The sequence below is a fragment of the Bos indicus x Bos taurus genome, chromosome 2 (assembly GCF_003369695.1).
Source record: "Bos indicus x Bos taurus breed Angus x Brahman F1 hybrid chromosome 2, Bos_hybrid_MaternalHap_v2.0, whole genome shotgun sequence".
NCBI lineage: Eukaryota > Metazoa > Chordata > Mammalia > Artiodactyla > Bovidae > Bos > Bos indicus x Bos taurus.
Window position 1 is genome coordinate 115,135,152 of NC_040077.1, and position 20,293 is coordinate 115,155,444.

General features: G+C 40.7%; 1 protein-coding gene across 6 annotated transcripts in view; it reads right to left on the reverse strand.

Moving 5' to 3' along the window:
- The window catches only part of COL4A4 (collagen type IV alpha 4 chain), a 155,884-nt gene that overhangs the window by 88,115 nt on the left and 47,476 nt on the right, over positions 1-20,293 (reverse strand). For all 6 annotated transcript variants that reach the window (XM_027514975.1, XM_027514951.1, XM_027514961.1 and 3 more), the window contains exons 7-19: positions 19,611-19,727; positions 16,013-16,081; positions 14,655-14,690; positions 12,547-12,609; positions 12,164-12,199; positions 11,687-11,728; positions 8,091-8,171; positions 7,251-7,304; positions 6,924-6,983; positions 5,510-5,554; positions 5,130-5,183; positions 4,290-4,359; positions 3,391-3,495 (exon numbers count right to left, since the gene is read on the reverse strand). In XM_027514975.1, coding sequence (XP_027370776.1) covers positions 3,391-3,495; positions 4,290-4,359; positions 5,130-5,183; positions 5,510-5,554; positions 6,924-6,983; positions 7,251-7,304; positions 8,091-8,171; positions 11,687-11,728; positions 12,164-12,199; positions 12,547-12,609; positions 14,655-14,690; positions 16,013-16,081; positions 19,611-19,727 — 832 coding nt within the window. The remainder of the gene's footprint in view (positions 1-3,390; positions 3,496-4,289; positions 4,360-5,129; positions 5,184-5,509; positions 5,555-6,923; positions 6,984-7,250; positions 7,305-8,090; positions 8,172-11,686; positions 11,729-12,163; positions 12,200-12,546; positions 12,610-14,654; positions 14,691-16,012; positions 16,082-19,610; positions 19,728-20,293) is intronic.

Consider the following 20,293-nt stretch of genomic DNA (forward strand, 5'->3'; position numbering starts at 1 on the left):
ATCATTCCTTCCAAAGCAATCCCAGGGCTGATCTCCTTCAGAATGGACTGGTTGGATCTCCTTGCAGTCCAAGGGACTCTCAAGAGTCTTCCCCAACACCACAGTTCAAAAGCATCAATTCTTCAGTGCTCAGCCTTCTTCACAGTCCAACTCTCACATCCATACATGACCACAGGATAAACCATAGCCTTGACTAGATGAAACTTTGTTGGAAAAGTAATGTCTCTGCTTTTGAATATGCTATCTAGGTTGGTCATAACTTTCCTTCCAAGGAGTAAGTGTCTTTTAATTTCATGGCTGCAGTCACCATCTGTAGTGATTTTGGAGCCCAGAAAAATAAAGTCTGACACTGTTTCCACTGTTTCCCCATCTATTTCCCATGAAGTGATGGGAGCAGATGCCATGATCTTCGTTTTCTGAATGTTGAGCTTTAAGCCAACTTTTTCACTCTCCACTTTCACTTTCATCAAGAGGCTTTTGAGTTCCTCTTCACTTTCTGCCATAAGGGTGGTGTCATCTGCATATCTGAGGTTATTGATATTTCTCCCAGCAATCTTGATTCCAGCTTGTGCTTCTTCCAGCCCAGCGTTTCTCAACAACTTCTAAAGGTTGAACCTTATAGATAAGGCACAGTAAATTTAGTCCCAGTATAAGAAATGCTAATAATAGCTAACATAGTGAGTCTGTATGCCAAGTTGTATTCTAAAAACTATACATATTACTTCTTTCAACTGTAACAAGAACTTAGTTTTCTAGATGGGAAAACTGAGGAGCAGAGAGGTTTAACAAGTGCCCAAGATTACACAGCTTGTAAGCACTAGCACATGAAACATCGTTCAGTTCAGTTCAGTGGCTCAGTCATGTCTGACTCTTTGCAACCCCATGAACCGCAGCACACCAGGCCTCCCTGTCCATCACTAATTCCTGGAGTCCACCCAAACCCATGTCCATTGAGTCGGTGATGCCATCCAACCATCTCATCCTCTGTCGTCCCCTTCTCCTCCTATCCGCAATCTTTCCCAGCATCCGAATCTTTTCAAATGAGTCAGCTCTTCGCATCAGCTGGCCAAAGAAATGTTGTTAGTTCACTGTATAAACACGTAACTTTTCCACCGCACTATGTTGATTGTAAACGCTGGGATTCAATCATAGGTGTTTGACTCCAAAACTTCATGGTAAATACTATAGATGATTATAAAACTGAATAGGTATAATAAAGGCTACATACATGGGTGTCCTTAAAACAAAATGAACATGTACTCCTATGGACTTGGTTGCCATCTTGTCTTTATAACATTCCTTAGACCCGACTTAGAATGAACCTGAATGCTGCCTGCTTGCTGTCTCACCCCAGGGCCAGGAAAAAAGCTCAACCAGCTTCCAACAGGGAGAATGGGTTACAGTGTACATAACACTGCAGCCTCAATCACCCACCGACAGGGCACAGTATCAATGAAGCTGTGGCCAGCATTAAAACCTTTTTTTTTTTTTTCCAAAAGAAAAGAATGGAATAGAAATGGGAATGTCTCATATACTCCACAGATATTATTTTGTGAGATTTGTGTTTCAACCATATGTATTTATGGATACATACATGTGCATGATGTAATGTAAATACTATACCATATAAAATTACAGCTTACTATGGGTTGAAGTCCAAATATGGGTTAATTCTTTTTTAAAAGATTTTTGGGCTAAAGAGGCTTCTTGTTATACTTGGTTTGAAATTCCCTAGAGACATGTGTTACTTAGTCCCACTGGGTTTTGATTTCAATCTGCTGGAAGCACTATTTTATTATAAACAAGCCTGAAAGGAGAAATGTAAGATGAGAGCCTAGTACCTCCTGACTGAGAGAGTAGTCTGTATGATTTATACAGTCCTGGGTCAATTAAACCATGGCTACAATGTCTAAAGAGTAAATGAACTAAACAAAGCTTTATTTACTGACTTTGTGGTCATCAGACTCTCCCAAGTGAAAGCCAGCTTCGTGGAAGATTAAACAAGAACTCTGTAGTTCACAGTTGAATATCTCAGAAAATTTTTTACTCCTCAGGAAATGTAACTTGAGACAGATTGAATAAAATTACATTTATTCCAGACTTTTCTCCTCACATGTTTAATCAATTCTCCTGGGTTCACAGAATGAAAATACCCTGTAAACTTTTCCTAATATCACTGAGACTATTAACTAAGATAGCACTTGAAGGAGTTGAAAGTCCTTGTGTCAATAGGATTGTTTCTCAGGCTTTTCATCAAATATGACCATGAACCATAGGGTTTTTCTGTGGGGGATGAGACTGTTGTTTTTTGGTGTGGAGGGAAGGGAGGAGAAAACTGTGGCTTTTTGTTATTATTATTATTATTCACTAAGTGTGAATCAAAATCCTACTTTTTAATTCACAATTTGTATTTCCACATTTCATACAGAATATTTAAGTTGGGGACTAGGTGGATAAAACTAAATTTTAACAACTATATATCCACAGGGAGAGCCTTCCAAGAAGGTGGTAAAAACCTGAAGACACACGCTAATCCTAGCAGTGGTTTCGAAATCTTATCTGCATGTGGTAATCTTGTGGGAGGGCTTCCCCAGTGGCCCTCATGGTAAAAAACTCTTGTGCCAATGCAGGAGACATAAGAGATGTGTGTTCAATCTGTGGGTCAGGAAGATCCCCTAGAGGAGGAAACGGCAACCCACTCCAGTATTCTTGCCTGGAGAATCCCAAGGACGGAGAAGCTTGTGGATTACTGTCCAAAGGGTCGCAATGAGTTGGACACCACTGAAGCTACTTAGCATGCATGCAATCTTGTGGGAAGCCCATTATACATAGATGCTTCTTATCATACCCCTGAGATAGTGACTGAATATTTCTGAGCAGCAGTCTAGGAACCTGGATTTTCTCCAATTAATTAGTCAATTTGTTTGAGTTCTGTGCTTCTTAATCCTAGCTGTGCATTAGAAGTAGGGGGATGATTTTATAACAGTAGATGCCTGGGTGCATCCATCCTCCCAGAGAGTCTGACATTCCTAGTCTGGGTAGGCTCAGCCATCGGTATTTTTGAAACAATCCTAAGATGAGTTGGGCTTTGCCAGTGGCACAGAAGTAAAAGAGTTTGCGTGCAATGCAGGAGACGCGGTAGGAGCCGCAGGTTCAATCCCTGGGTTGGGAAGATCCCCTGGAGAAGGAAATGGCAACCCACTCCAGTATTCTTGCCTGGAGAATCCCATGGACAGAGGAGCCCAGCAGGCTACAGTCCATGGGGTCACAGAGTCAGATACAGCTTCATGACTAAACAACAAGATGATTTTAGTATCAGCTAGAATGGAGAACCCCTGGTGTGGAGGAGGATGTAGCAAACCTGAGCTGTAAAAGCCAGGGGATTCATACCTGGACAGGCTTCCCCTGGTCTACCTGGGGCACCAGGAGGACCACGTGGTCCAACAGCCCCTGTTTCTCCATAGCGGCCGGGGCGCCCTGGATCCCCTGGAGGGCCTGCCAAAAATAATGACATCATGCATACAGCAAACATATGTATACATTAGAAAATTCATGCACAATTACTTTTTGGGAGGCTTGCTCAAGTACAACTGGGAGATGGTTTTGCAGTTTCTCATCACATTTAAAACGCAGTATTTTAGACCCTCCCCGACAGACATGTGAAGTTGAAGTAGTGCTGAATATGTCATTGGTCGAGGCTGCCTTCTTCCTGGAGGCAGCCTTGTGGCAGGGCTTAGTCAAATGGTTTTAAATTTGTTTAGCAATTAAAATACCTACTTTCTGAAAGGTAACATAATAAAAATCCCAGCAGGCAGTTTACACACTAACATAAAATTTGATGTCTTATGCTGATAGAGATGATCAAGATGTACATCTCTATTAGCACTTGTATAATTTATACATTTTGAAGCCAATACTTTGGCCACCTGATGCGAAGAGCTGACTCATTTGAAAAGACTCTGATGCTGGGAAAGACTGAAGGCAGGAGAAGGGGACGGCAGGGGATGAGATGTTCCATAGCATCACTGATTCAATGGACATGGACTTGGGCAAACTCCAGGAGATACTGAGGGGCAGGAAGGCCTGGCGTGCTGCAGTCCATGGGATTGCAAAGTGTCAGACACAACTTAGCGACTGAACAACAACAACAATTACGCATACATGGTAAAGTTCATAGATTTAGCCCACCTAGTGTATACAGTACAGAAAGAGTGGACCAAACTCTTCTTTCAGGACAACTTAAATCCCATTTCAGCATAATTGATAGAGAAGTCAAATGGAACACAAACCTTTGAGTGGAAGAGATGGAGTTACCAAAACCCCTGGTGGTCCTGGGTGCCCTCGGTCTCCAGGATCTCCCTGAAATCATTCATTCATTCACTTTTCTTAGAAATATTAATATTCTTCTCCTGTTTCCTGGCACTAAGTAAATATTAGAAGGGCCAAGAGTACATTTGTATAAGAAATAAAGCTTGTAGGCCTACCAGAGAAATAAATAACTCATGATGTTCTAAGAGGAACAAATTTAAGTAACCTCCTACCTATAAGCAGAAGTAAACAACCAGCTAACAAAGTTCTCCCTAAAGAAAAATATATCCGAATTCCAAAAATGATTCCATGCCCATAGATTAGATACCTCTGAAGCCATGGAATTTCTTTATCTATAATAAGCATTAATGTCTAATTTGGCACTCTAGGACAAATGGTTTCTTTGCCTATAGCATCTGAACCTACGCTTTTTTTTTGCAGCAAATTTTGTCCCTCCTTAATTGTGTCATCTCAATGCCACCATGGCTTGTCCCACACAAGTGCTGAAGGTGAGGCCAGAGGTTACAAAGGAAAGAATAACTGTAGTGACGGTCAAAGCAAAGTTCTCCACAGGTCCCTCTGTTGTGAATCATGATACTATATGATCCCTAAGGAATTTTTGAAACTTTCAGTACTTTTCATCTGCTTCAAAAAGATCAATTCACAAATGTAAAATATAATAATTACAACATGCATTAAAATAATATATGCAAAACAGACATTTAAAAAATGATATTTTGAAATACTTTAAAAAATAAATTAGATAGCATAAGGGATATAAGCTATTATTAGATTGTACTCAAATAGGCTCACTTTTTTACCTTTGGGCCAAGAAATCCAAATGACCCAGGATCTCCAAACAGTCCTGGTTCCCCCTACAAGTAACAAAAAGCATGCCCTTTTTAAAAAAAAAAATGTGATTATGACATTTTATCTCATTGACAAATTATCTCATTCTCATTTTATCTGAATGACACATGCTCCCTGAGATTCTATATAAAATCTTAACACTGTTTTAGGTTGCATCAGAGAGTTTTGTGCTCTAGTTTTTGCACCCACAGCAAAATTATATAATTTATAAAATAAATGTGTTTCCTCTACTGTGTATGAGTCTGTATGTCCTGGTGCAACTTTTGAATGATACTGAATTGCATCTACTAATGAAAATGTATTTATCATCTCTGTAATGGTATACATTTACCTTTAATCCTGGAAAACCTGGAGATCCATAGGAACCAGGGTCCCCCTAATAAATTCACAAAAATCAACGCAAGCAAAGTTAAATAAAAATACATAAACCAATTCAGTAAATCATTTTTCCCCTTATGAGATTGCTTTTGGGATTTTTAATCATGCCTACAAAGATAACTGAATAAAGGAAATAAACATAAAAGAGATTCCATTTCTTTACAACATTTGCTATTTTAATTACTCTTTAATATTATTAAAAAAAATCATGTCCTCTCCAGTGATATAAATTAAGAATATAGTTTTGTTGTTTGTATTGCTCTTCCACTTTAATTTATTTAATGTAATGCTTTCACTGAGCTAAATACCTTTGAATCATTGCAATATAATTTGTCTGGAGATTAATAGTTGCTCTATGCATTATCAGCAATAAAAATTACTATGGAAGTTAATATTGCCTCATTAAGTACTAAATCTGGAGTCAAATAAACTCAGTGTCCATGGCTGTTGGGGTCTGGCCTTCATCGTGACTCTGTGAATGGGGATCCCATTAGTGACAGGTATGGAGATGTTGAGGCCTGATGCTGTACTTTTTTTTTCTAGCTACTATCCATAGATCAGTACTTTCTTTTGTCAAATAGGCTTAACTGAACAATTCCAAGCTACAATCACACTGACACTGAGCCAGTGAGAAAATGTCATGATCCCATTTTTGTTATTGTTTAGCTCTAAGTTGTGTACAACTCTTTGCAACTCCATGGACTGCAGCTCGCCAGGCTTCCCTGTCCTTCACTACCTCCCAGAGTTTGCTCAAACTCATGTCCATTGAGTCAAGGATGCCATCCAACCATCTCATCCTCTGTCACTCCCTTCACGTTTGCCCTCAGTTTTTCCCAGCATCAGGGTCTTTTCCAATGAGTTGACTCTTCACATCAGGTGGTCAAAGTATTGGAGCTTTAGCTTCGTATCAGGCCTTCCGATGAATATTCAGAGTTGATTTTCTTTAGGATTGACTGATTTTCTTTAGGATTGACTACTATTGATCTCCCTGTAGTCTAAGGGACTCTCAAGAGTCTTCTCCAACACCACGGTTCAAACGCATCAATTCTTCAGTGCTCAGTCTTCTTTATGGTCCGTCACTCACATCTGCATATGACTACTGGAAAAATCAGAGCTTTGACCATGATCCCATTACTTCCTGCCAATTGTCCCATCTTTTGCTTGCCTGTTTTATCCAAATGATGTGCACAGAAGGGATGCTCTGGGACCTTTAGCTATCACACAATTCTTGCTGAGCAAGACAGTACTCCTCTTTGAGAAAATCTCCACTTTTGAGCTCTCAGAATTATTGATTGAATCTTATAAAAATGTGAAAGAGAAATGCCTCCAAACTCACTTAAGTTCAAGAGAGCAGGAAGGAGCCTTACCCGAGGTCCTGGAAACCCAGGAATCCCTTTCTCTCCTTTTCTCCCAATACCAGGCTCTCCCTTAAAGACATAACAACGTTTAGAGGGGTTTAAGCAACTATATTTCAGCAATATGGAATGCAAAAACAAAATAAGAAATAAAAATTACTGCCATCAACTTAAAGAAAATGAATATTTTGGAATAGTATTCCTACATGATTATGATAAAATAGTGAAAAATTCTAGTAACAGATCAGCATTTAAAGCAAGGATAATAACCAAGTAAAATTTTTAAAAATGAAGATAGTACATCATACAAATTTTTTTAACATTATTTGAATAAATTACCCTGGGTCCCGGTGGTCCAGGAAGTCCAGTCATTCCAGGCATTCCTTTAATACCCTAAAATTTACAAAGAATATAATCTGCTTACTCTTATTTAACATACTGAATTACACCTGTTTCAGAAATTACCTCTTTCAACAATTGTTCTCCTAACCTTTTAATAAAGGATTACCCTTCAACTGTTGCTAATTAACAACTAAGATCCAAGGGCACCTTTAAACCTGACACTCTTCAGGCTGGTTCTCTGTGAGAGTGTAGCCTCATGGGGCGTGGAGGAGGGGCGGTGGGGAGGGAGCCACCATGGAACCAGGGCAGGAGATGCAATATAACTGTTGAGAGGAGAGGCTCATTTTGAACAACATAGTGAAATTGAATCCAGTGACTGAAAACTGATAGGAGAATTTGCACGTGGCATCATAACATCAGTGCTGGAGGCTGACAAAGGAATTAACATTTGCCAAGAGTCTATTATGTATGCAGCTGTCACCTTTTCAATTACCCAAGCATCAGATCCATATGTAACATCTAAAGGACAACTGGATTTCCAGTGGTCTTTTCAGCCACCATATCAAAGACACGAATGGGGAACTAGATCCTGGAGGACATGTCACCATTTGCAGCCCAAGCTAGGTCTGCAACTCAACAGCTGGGTATACTTGAGAACACTGGTAAACCTTCCCAAGCCTCCTTTTTTCAGCTCTGTATAGTGGAGCTAATAATAGTAACAATCGGTGAAGTCTTGGGATGGAGGCAGTGTGGCACGTAGGTACTCAGCTCTTTGCTGGCATGGGAACGTGTTCAGAAAACGTCAGCTATCAAAGTATCATATGAGTTAAGAATTACCTTTTCTCCTTTATAGAGACCAGAATCAGGTGGCTGCACCAACAGAGTGGGCCCCGGAGAACCTTGTTGGCCAACCTCACCCTTTAAAAAAAAAAAATCAAGATAATAAGAATGCCATTTTTAACTTTATTTTGAACTGAAATTTGAAACAAAGAAGCTTTTCATAACTGTGATATAATGCTTATAATCCTGTGTAACATGTATCATGGATTTAAAATAAAAAACTTGGCAAATATGTCACTGAATTTTAAATGTTTATTGTTTTTCATAAATAATACGTACTTATTGTTAAAAATGAATTAAAAAAATAAAAGTGATCCATAATCCTACTATCCAGAGACAATATTTATGAAAACTTTGGTACAGTTCTTTTGGTGTGCGTGTGATTGTATATGTTTGTGTATATACACATGTATACATATACATATATGTGCATAATATGCATGTGCACACACGTGTATATGTGACTAAATGGTGTGTTAAACATATTAAAATATATTATAAAACTAGTAAAACTATATAATGTCATTTAAATATAGAATACAGTTTATATTTTTATATTTTATTAAAATGTTAAGTCATTTAATATATTTTACAACAATATTTTTTGTACATTTTCCTATTATACTAGAAATTCTTTTAAAAAAAACCTGATTTTCAACACCTATGCAATAATCTGTCATAATAATATATTATCACTTACTGAGTTATTCCACTTTGGTTTGACTTAGGTTATATCTAGTTCATTAATATATTTTACATCTCTTTGTAGGAAATCATGAATCAAAAGTTTTCATTTGGGTCATTAGAGATGTTCTCTACAAGAAAAAAATGTTCCTTGGATTGGTTTTGCCACAATACAACCAAAACACACCCTTAATTAGAAGATAGTTATTTCATACTTTTCTAAATATTTCTAATATTTTGCACCTGGAATTATCTTCCCTCTTGTGTTAAAAACAGGTGATAGGTCAGGTTGTCACCTGTGTGTAGAAATAGGCCCTTACTAGACTGGGATCCTTTAGGCAAGTTTCTTAAAATCTCCTTATCCTTAACTCCTCAAAATCTTTCTCTCTTTCTCTGTGAAATGGGGAATATAATACTGCCTGCCTCAAAGTATTCTTTTATTGAATAGATAATGCACATAAAATGCTTATTACTTTCTGCAAAGTAAATGAAAAAATATAACCAATAATTCAATTCCCACCCACACCTGGGAAACTATAGAGAACCAGGAGGTTAGGGATGTGGGTTCAGTTTGTTTCTCTTGATGTGCCCTAGTGCCTGACACAGTGAGGGTGTAGCAGCCATCCTAGTGGCGTCTGTTGCATGAATAAGTAATTGAACAAATGCATAAACACTGTGTATTTGCTTACTTAATAAATACATAATATGGATTGGTAAGATAACGATACTTATTCCTGTAACTGGAATAAAACTACAAAACCCATATAGGCTGGCAAGCAAGGAGCCTCTTCCAAATGTTGGTCATGCTACTGGTTCTTTTTTATAATGTTGTGACAGTACTGTATATTCATTTAAGTCAAAAGTACAGAAAGATAAATTATAAAGAACAAAATGTAAATGATCCATAATCATATCCCCTATGAAAACATGAGTAACAACCATTTAGGACAGTCTGCTCTAAAAATGGAGTGGGCAACATGGTCTTGGGCATTGTGAGAGCTCTGCACCAACATTTCAAAATTATGCCTTTATTTACTTAACAATCCAAAAGAAATTTTTAAAAGCGTATAGTGGATAATTTGAACAGCCACCTCACAGTCAAATATTTCCACGTTACCCCACTCCAGTACTCTTGCCTGGAAAATCCCCTGGACAGAGGAGCCTGGCAGGCTGCAGTCCATGGGGTCACTGAGGGTCAGACACGACTGAGCGACTGCACTTTCACTTTTCACTTTCGTGCATTGGAGTAGGAAATGGCAACCCACTCCAGTGTTCTTGCCTGGAGAATCCCAGGGACAGCGGAGCCTGGTGGGTTGCCGTCTATGGGGTCGCACAGAGTCGGACACGACTGAAACGACTTAGCAGCAGCAGCAGCAGCATAGGAATAATGGCCTGAGTTTGCAAACACATGCAACTGTGTTGGTGCTGACTTCTCTAACTTGGCAATGCTTCCTCACTGTGTGAGGTTTCTCAAAATGGGGTGCACAGGTTTAGGGGTTCTGACAAACATATTCCAAGTTTGGAAAACATTGTTTTCATCTATTTTTCACCCAGTCATTTCTCTAAGTTAGTGGTTCTCAAGATTGGGAGTGGGGGGGCATGGAGAGGGAGGGGAGAGTTTGGATGTGCTTCCCTTCAGGAACATTTGGCAAGAGCGTTTGACATATTTGGTTGTCACAATGAAGCGGAAGGAATCTTACCAACATCTAGTAGGTAGAGGCCAGGGATGCTGCTAAACATCCTACTTTGCACAGGACAGCCCCATGATAATACATTAGTATTGTGAAGGTTGAGAAATCCTACTCTACATGTAGATTTTAATAATTTTTGTTGTTGTTCTGGTTTTACAAAGTTGAGCTTAGCCCTTTGTCACCTGCACTTTCTGCTTAGCATTGCTCTTCCCCACATCATGATGTCTTCCAATATATTTTTGGCAAGTGTGTCCTTCTGTTAAATGGATGTACAGTAACTTACCCAACCATGCTGGGACCCCAAGAGAGGGGGGATCAGGTCTGTCGCACTAAAGCCCCACCCCCAGCACCAAACCTAGCCTGGCACAGGGTGGATGCTCAGTGTCTTTTTACGCAGAGTTGTTGAAAGAGCTGCTCACCAGAGACTACCCTGATGGTCCAGTGGTTAAGAATCTACTTTACAACCCAGGGGATACAGGTTCGATCCCTGGTTGGGGAACTAGCATCCCACATGCTGGAAGCAACTAAGCCTGCAATCTGCGACTACCGAGCTCGCAAGCCTCAGTCTGCAACTACTGAACCCATGAGCTGCAGTGAAAGATCCCACATGACAAAACCACAATCCCACATGCTGCAACTAAGACCCAACACAGCCAAATAAATAAATATTTTTTTAAAAGAGCCCTTCACCAACTCTTAAACACTGCAGATTGCTTCTAGATGAACAGCCACCATAAAGCACTTTGCTGAAGCTTGTCCTTATTTAGTGTCCTACTTCAGCAGAAAGGACTATAAGTATGAGGGGTGGAGGGAGTGGAAGAATGTGTGGCTAAATGCCTTGGATTGCAGCTGTTTATGTTTTTACTTATGTGTGAAGTTTCAGATTCTGATGAAATTTGTGAAATTAAGTCAAACAAATCTGTAATTAAACATAATTGTTACTCTGGATGCATTCCCAGAATCATTCCATCTCTTTAGCCTAGGAGGAAGTGTGTCATATAAATTAATTTGAATTTACTATTAGATTTTGTCAGAACTGTCACTCTATGGCCAAGGGTAAGGGTAACTTAATAAGTCAGTGAAGACAAATCCTTGGCCACAAAAGTGGGCAGTGATGAGAGGATGAACACAGGTTAAGTGATAATCAGAACAGCCTCCTAGACACGGGCAGTTCATGCATTTTAACACCTGCTCCTCCATGCAAAATGGGACTCTTACCGGGTCTCCCATTTGCCCCTTTACTCCCACGCCAGGATTACCCTGGAAAAGAAAACAAAACAGAAACTCATTGCCTTTGAATATTAAAGAATAACTACAAGCAAGTAAGACTTCTGGTTAGGTAATTTGTTGAAGTGTTAAATAGGGCTTCCCCAGTGGCTCAGTGGTAAAGAATCTGCCTGCAATGCAGGAGACCTGGGTTCGATCCTTGACTTGGGAAGATCCCCTAGAGAAGGAAATCACAACCCACTCCAACTCCAGTATTCTTGCCTGGGAAATCCCATGGACAGAGGAGCCTGGGGGGCTGCAGTCCATGGCATCGCAAAAGAGTCAGACGTGACTAAGTGACTAAACAACGATTTATTAAATACTCTGGGAATTTTAAAAAGAGGGAAGACATGATTCTGACAAACATCAGTGGTCAGTTGTCTTGTTGGACATGGACATTACTTGTGTATGTGACTCATGGCTGCCTACCTTTAAGCCTGGACTCCCAGAGGGGCCTGGAGGTCCCTAAATCAACAGCAAAAACACACAAATCACTCATCAGTCACAGAAATCTGAACGTGTCCTTGTTGGGTGTCCCAAGCTCTTCTTTAGGAAACCCTTAATTTTGAAACATGCACAATGGACTTCCTACCACAGCTGGGCTGCTTGTCCCCCACCCCAATGCCACCACCAGGGGGGATCTGTGCTTCAGAATGGACTCGCACTCATAATGGTGGGTGTGCGCTGATTCATCAGGTCTCACAAAGGACCCACCTCTGCCTGACCCAAGACTGCAATTCTGCTTTCTTCTGCTTTATTTAAACGTCAAGTCGGGGCTTCTAGAGGAACAGCATCAGCAATGCGGTACTTACTGCTAACCCGGGCTCTCCTGGGTACCCCACTGGGCCTGCTGGGCCTCTCACTCCCCTTGATCCCTAAACAAGAGAAAAATCAATGCCTTTGTTACTAAAAACTATAAGCACTGTTCTTGCAAGAGCTGCATGTAATCCCAGGTAGATAAAGACCTAGGAGAAGTCAGTTCTAGACACACCTGCCCTCCTGAGTGGTCCTGGACAGCAGCCCTGACACAGCTGGGAAAAAGGCACAGAGCAGGAAGGGAGCAGTGCTCAGGTGGGGGTGCCTGACCCCTACATTTGAGACTAAATTAAGACCCAGAGATCAAAGAAAACTTGTTCTACATATAACTTTAATAGACATCAAGATGCTTTTAATTGCCGGGAGAAATAATAAACTCGGATATGCAGATGACACCATGCTTATGGCAGAAAGTGAAGAACTAAAGAGACTCTTGATGAAAGTTAAAGAGGAGAGTGAAAAAGTTGACTTAAAACTCAACATTCAGAAAATAAAGATCATGGCACCCAGTCCCATCACTTCATGGCAAATAGATGGGGAAACAGTGGAAACAGTGAGAGACTTTATTTTGGGGGGCTCCAAAATCACTGCAGATGGTGACTGCAGCCATGAAATTAAAATACTCTTACTCCTTGGAAGAAAAATTATGACCAACCTAGACAGCATATTAAAAAGCAGAGACATTACTTTGCCAACAAAGGTCCATCTACTCAAAGCTATGTTTTTTCCAGTGGTCATGTATGGATGTGAGAGTTGGACTGTGAAGAAAGCTGAGGGCTGGAGAATTGATGCTTTTGAACTGTGTGTTAGAGAAGACTCTTGAGAGTCCCTTGGACTGCAAGGAGATACAACAAGCCCACCCTAAAGGAAATAGGTCCTGAATATTCATTGGAAAGACCGATGCTGAAGCTGAAACTCCAATCCTTTGGCCACCTGATGCAAAGAACTGACTCATTGGAAAAGACCCTCATGCTGAGAAAGATTGAAGGTGGGAGGAGAAGGGGACAACAGAAGATGAGATGGTTGGATGGCATCACCAACTCAGTGGACATGAGTCTGAGTAAACTCCGGGAGTTGGTGATAGACAGGGAGGCCTGGTGTGCTGCAGTCCATGGGGTCACAAAGAGTCGGACACGACTGACTGACTGAACTGAACATTAAATTAAAATATTAATGTACTTATACTCTATTCTTTCAACATGCCTAAAGGATCAACGTGAATAGGAATGTCCCCAATTCAAGATCAAGACAATTCAGCCTTAAACAATTTTCTGGAACATGTTAAGTTGTGGCATGATACACAAATTCACAAGGAAGGGTAATAGCGGGGCAGTTCTAGAAGTATGAACAGAGGCACTCTGTTCTCCAGCTCACCCTGCCCACATCCGATGATTTGTGAGCATGCAGTGGCATTCCTCTCTCCTAGAGGATGAACTGCTACTTATTTTAACATTGATACTGAGGTATCTCATTGAAAACATTGCAATGAGCTTCCGGAGTAGGAAGAGAACCAACCTGGGAAATAATCCCATCAACAGCCAGAAGTAACCAAATGAAATTACGGTGAACCATTAGGAGGCAAAATTGCTTTCCGCTTTAGTCTTGTGAACACTGATGAATTGGAACAAGTCTAATCACTGAATTACAAATTCCAGGAACATGAGGATGGTGAAAAATATTAAACACAATATACAATTACTGATTCAGCAGGCAAAAATTGCTTTCACTGGACATATATGATTTAGGTAGTTTCAAAGAGGTACATTTTCCTAAAAGTGACTGTGGCTACCTGAGCAATACCAAATGGTCACTGCAAGACAGAAGAGGCAGAGAAGCAGGAGCCAGCTGAGATTCAAGGATGGCCCCTTGAGCCTGTGATCAGTGCAGTCACAAAGGGCCTTGTGTTTGATTTAAAGCTCTGCTGTCATCATCTTGAAATTTGTAATAATTTTTGAACAAGAGACCTACATTTTCATTTTGCACCGAGCGGGCCCTGCAAATCTAGGTAACCTGTCTTGCTAGTGGGGACCTACTAACCTACTAGTGGGGACCATAGGTTATTTGAGGAGCAAACGGAAGCTCAGGGCCTGCCCCAAGGACTTACTGGTGAGCCGGGAGGTCCTGGGTCCCCTCTGTCGCCCTGCAACAGTAGTGGTACAACGCATTAGAAGAGCAACACTGTTCCCCTCAAACACACAGGACATGAAAGAAGAAACACACACACGCAGGAATTATCTGGACAGTCTGTGCAGTTTGCTCAGTTTGTCAGCACAGAACAGACAGCTGTGGATAGAGCTCTGTGGAGGCGCTTTCCTGGTTTTAGTCTTAAGCCCCGAACTGCACTTTTACTCATTCAAAACCAACCAACACCAGGGAAAGGTGTGAGGACGTGAAGGTGTGAGAATGTGGAACCATTTGCAGGGCGGGAATAGAGATGGCAGCGTACAGAACGGACACATGGACATGGGAGGGGAGGGTGGCACGAACTGGGAGATCAGGACTGAGATATATTCACTACCAGGCGTAAAAGAGATAGCTAGGGGGAAGCTGCCGTAACCACAGAGGCTCGGCTTGGTGCTCTGTGATGACCTGGAGGGGAGGGATGGGAGGCGGGGTGGGAGGGTAGGCCCCCGAGGGAGGGAATATGTGTACATATGGCTGATTCCCTTTGTTGTACAGTGGAGGCTAACACAACATTGTAAGCAACTATACTCCAATAAAAATAAATTATGAATTTTTTAAAAGAGGATTTCATCTTTCATTTCTAAATCCTCACTTGAACGGTTCCATTTCATCAGCGTTTAACCATCTCTCCTGATTGGCAGAGCTTGGCTGCCTTAACGGACACTTTGTTATCACCCCAGAGCAGGTGTAAAGGGAATTTGTGTTGCAATTCTCTCACACCTGTTTTGTGCTCATCTACCGTTTCGTGACTCTGTCCTGAGACTTTACCTACTTTTAAAAAATCAAGGAGTGTATATTCTCTTGAATATGGGCTTCCCCCCCGCCCCCCCCCCCCCGCAAAATGTAAAATACATTGTAAAACATTCATACGGTAAAATTTAATATTTCAATCATTTTTAAGTGCACAGTTCTGTGGCATTAAATACATTCATCATGTTATATAACCATCACCAGCTTCCATTGTCAAAACTTTTCATTTCTTCAGTGGAAACTTTGTACCAACTAAATATGAGCTGCCTAATCCTCCTCCCTCCAGTCCCTGACAAGCACCATTCTGCTCCCCAACTTTATGAATCCAACTACTGTAAGAACCTCCTCTAAGTGGAAATCACCCCTTTTGTGTCCTTTTTTGACCGGTTTATTCCACTCAGCATAATGACCACAGGGTTCATCCATGTTGTAGCATTCCAAAGGAAATCTCAGGCCATGTGTTTTCTGCATGGGTTTACCTGTATGGAAAAAAATTCATTTGAAATCCACCCTGATCATAGCACTTACCTGCATACCTTTAGTGGCACCTAAAATGAACACTGAATTTCCTTTTTCTCCTTTTTCTCCAGGAAGGCCCTGAAAACAAAATATTCACTTGAGAGAGGAAAAGAGCATATTACTATTTCTGTATTTTCTTTAGCAACTGAAATATTACCAATAAAATTACTGTTATAATCATATTTCACTAGTGGAGATTATTTTATTCTCATTATTATTATCATCCTCAGTTACTCATATATACTTATTTAATATTTGCTTAAGATTAAGGAATCTCCTAAGATGGAATATCTACTAATATATTCATAAACATATTACAAATATTTATTATACATTATAAATACATTATATATTTATATAGGTTATACATAATGCTAATATATTTATAGCTATTTGCTTATTATTCAGCAGAAAAATTGCATTTTTCCTTACAACATAATGTATATAGTACTTGGATTATTCTTATAAGTAAATAACATTGAAGTTGTCAGTTAATAATTTATGCCCCAGAAATAGCAAAAAAATTATTTTATCCATTTAACTATTTGTATTCAAAACAGAGCTTAGGTACCCTTTAGATTAGCTTTTTTAAAAAAATAACCTGTTTCTTTTAGAAGGTTTTTGCATGTAGCTGCAAGTTTGTTTACTTAGAGTAATTTTTAAAAGTGATCAAAACACCTTAATGTACTTTCACCCCAAAGTTTCCCTATTTAATATCTTAATGTCCTGCTACTGCTACTGCTAAGTCACTTCAGTCATGTCCGACTCTGTGCGACCCCATAGATAGCAGCCCACCAGGCTCCCCCGTCCCTGGGATTCTCCAGGCAAGAACACTGGAGTGGGTTGCCATTTCCTTCTCCATCTTAATGTCCTACTTAATATCTTAATACATCATAAGTTGGTTGCTCAGTCACTCAGTCGTGTCTGACTCTTTGTGACCCCTTGGGCTATAGCCTGCCAGGCTCCTCTGTCTATGGAATTTTCCAGGCAAGAATATTGGAGTGAGGTGCCATTATATCAAATTTCTATGAAGCACATACAGGTTACAAAGTTAATCCCTGTTAGGAGAGTGTTTGACTTTGCTTCCAAAAGGAGATAACTAGAGTTTCGTGGTAAATTACACCATCAGTTTCCTTGAGACATCAGATTCGCTTATACAGACAAGTGTTGCTTCTCACAGTTCCAATATGTGTGTTTCAGTTCCACAAATAAGTTATATCACACCAGTCCTCCAACCAGTGGCTTCAAATTTCAGTTACCATTGTGTATTAACTGAGTCAACGCATAAAACACAAACATCACTGCTAGCTCAATGGTCCACAGATCGCTATATAAGTAACCGGTGAATCAAGATCACCAGCTGATCCTATCACTCCTCTCAAAGTCTACCAGTGCCCAGTCACTAACATCTGTTAGCTCACACAGAGACAGCGAAGTGTGTAGCTGTGTTGCCCCCTGCTTCCCTCCCAGTGACACACCCAAGTGACATTTCATGAAAATAAGTCATTGACAGAGAGGACTGGCCAACAAAGATGAAAAGGGAGTGAAAAACGCTAATACTGGAGGCGAAATTCAAACAGAATGTAAGTGGCGTTATGGGAAAAAGAGCCCTTGTGAGAGTGCTGTCACTACTGTCATTCAAGCCAGAGGAATTCAGCGAAGATAAACATATCCACGCAAAAGAAGGAAGCGGCTGTGACCAAAAGAATGAAGACGTACCAGAGGAAGTGACACAGACAGAAGAACCTCATGTTACAGAAACTCTTAGAGATATTTCACCACACTGGAAGCTGGTCCAAACTTGGAAAAGAGGGTGATATTCACCAAAGCACAGAAAACCCCTCCACTTCATGTCCTAAGTTACAGGACCAGGAGAAGGCAAGCCCAATTCAAACTGTCTTTGACAAGTTTTTACGAAGAAAGAAAACCCTTTAATTCTCAATGTTTCTAATGTTTTAGATTATAATGTGATAAATAAATATTAAGTTTTAAAATTACCCCTATATATTTATGATGTTTTAATGAGATATCTTAAAGGTCATGGAATAACAGTAATTTTCCCATTGGATGTTAAGGTTGCTTTGTGTGCCTTCGGATTGCATGCCATTATTAAAGTCTCAACTCCTGTGCAAAGTGAGGACCGCCCATGTATAAAATGGGTCAAGGGAAAAAAAAATCACTTTACAAAGAGACCATTATGACAAACTTCAGTACTGTGATCAGAAGAACCTGCTGTGTTAAAGCTAAAATTGAGAATCCTGCTCTCTTGAATGTTCATGGACGCTCAGTAGAATGCGGTGTGATCTAATTTGAAGATCTTAAGAAATGTGCATTCACCAGACTGCACTTGCATATTCAAGGGGTTGAGTTTGAAAATAAATGGTGGTTGAGAAGCTTAACCATGGAAGTCAGTTGTGTTACTTGATACCACAAGAAAAAGGTGACTATGGAAATTCTTTTTTAAGTTCTGTGTTCAGACCATTTCCACTAGCATCTGGAACAAAAGGAAAATGCATAGAAGAAAGTAAGATGACTGGTGGTGATGAAAAAACCTTTTATAAGGAATTGTGGGTGATGATATTTAATTAGGGAAGCAGAAAGGCTGAAAAACAGCCACAGAAAATCAGTTTTGAAAGGCCTAATCATCTCCAGTCTTTAAGTGAGAAAAGAGAGAAATGGGATATACGTGGTAGAGGAAAGAGTCATTCTTACTAAAGTTATATTTAAATAAAAGCGCAAACATTTGAAGGAAATAAAAACCACTAAGAGCAGTAAAGGCCTCTTAAGTGCTGGATATTGTCAACTATTTCTGAACCCCCACTCCAAACTCCTGTCATTTATTTATTTATTTTGCATAATGGGGGCTAGAAAGCTAAACACTACATTTCCCAGACTGCTTTGCAGCTGGCTGTGAAGTAGGGTCCACCTGGGAGATGTACTTCTGAGATTTGGGAGGCAGAAATGAACAAAACATCCTCTTCTGGTACTGTTGATGCTGCCAAGCAGGAAGGTAGAAACCTAAGTGTTTGTTGGTGTCTTGAAGTGGGGATAAGAGGTAGTGGTTGAGGTGCAGGAGCGGCTTCTAACTTCTGGATCTCAGCTATGTGTGAGCCCCTGAAATCTTGCAGTGACCCCAGAGTTTTAATCCTCCAACTGTTATATTAAGTGCCAAATTCCCTGTATTAAATTCCTTTCTGTTTGAAATACCTAGAGGGGTTTAAGTGGCTGCAGTGAACCCTGAAGGATAAACAACCTCAGTTTTGCTAACCGGCCTCCCTTCCCCTACTATCCATTCTCTATCCAGCAACCAGAAGCATCTTGGTAGAACATCAGTCAGATCAGATCACTTCCTTCCTTAAAACCATCCAGTGTCTTCCCATGTCATGGAAAAGAAAACCCAGCTTCCTTCCACAGTCTACAAGGCCCCATGTCAGCTACTGAGAGAGCTGTCATGTCAACTCTCTGTTCTTATCCTCCAGTCACCCCCATCTGTTCACCAGGCTCCTGGGATACTTGTAATAACTCTGTTTCTTGAACACATCAATTCTGTTCCCACTGGAGGCTCTTTTCACTTGATTCCCACTAAAATGAGCTGTGGATCTCTTACTGGGGGCCCTCGTGGGCCAAGAGCTCCTCTTTCTCCTGGAATCCCTGGATCACCTCTTGAGCCATTGTAGCCATCTATGCCAGGTCTGCCTCTGGATCCAGGAGGCCCTGGGTGCCCCTACAGAAAACAAAGTTATAGGTGAGTATTTTTGCAAGAATATAAAGATTGAAGGCAGGAGGAGAAAGGGACGACAGAGGATGAGATGGTTGGATGGCATCACCGACTCAATGGACATGAGTTTGAGTAAACTCCGGGAGTTGGTGATGGACAGGGAGGCCTGGCGTGCTGCAGTCCATGGGGTCACAAAGAGTCGGACATGACTGAGCGACTGAACTGAACTGATCATAACAAAACGGTTATGCAATATGGATACCCAGATTATGGCCTTTATGACTCACATGTTGTTCAGTTTTGTGAATCTTCCTTTCCCACCCACAAATACTATGTAGTACAGTGCATATGTGCATGCTGAGTCACATCAGTCATGTCCGACTCTTGGGACTCCTTGCGACCTCATGGACTGAACCCTGCCAGGCTCCTCTGTCCATTGGATTCTCCAGGCAAGAACACTGGAGTGGGTTGCCATGCCTTCCTCCAGGAGATCCTGACCCAGGGATCAAACCCATGTCTCTTATGTCTCCTGCACTGGCAGATGGGTTCTTTACCCCTGGCACCACCTGGGA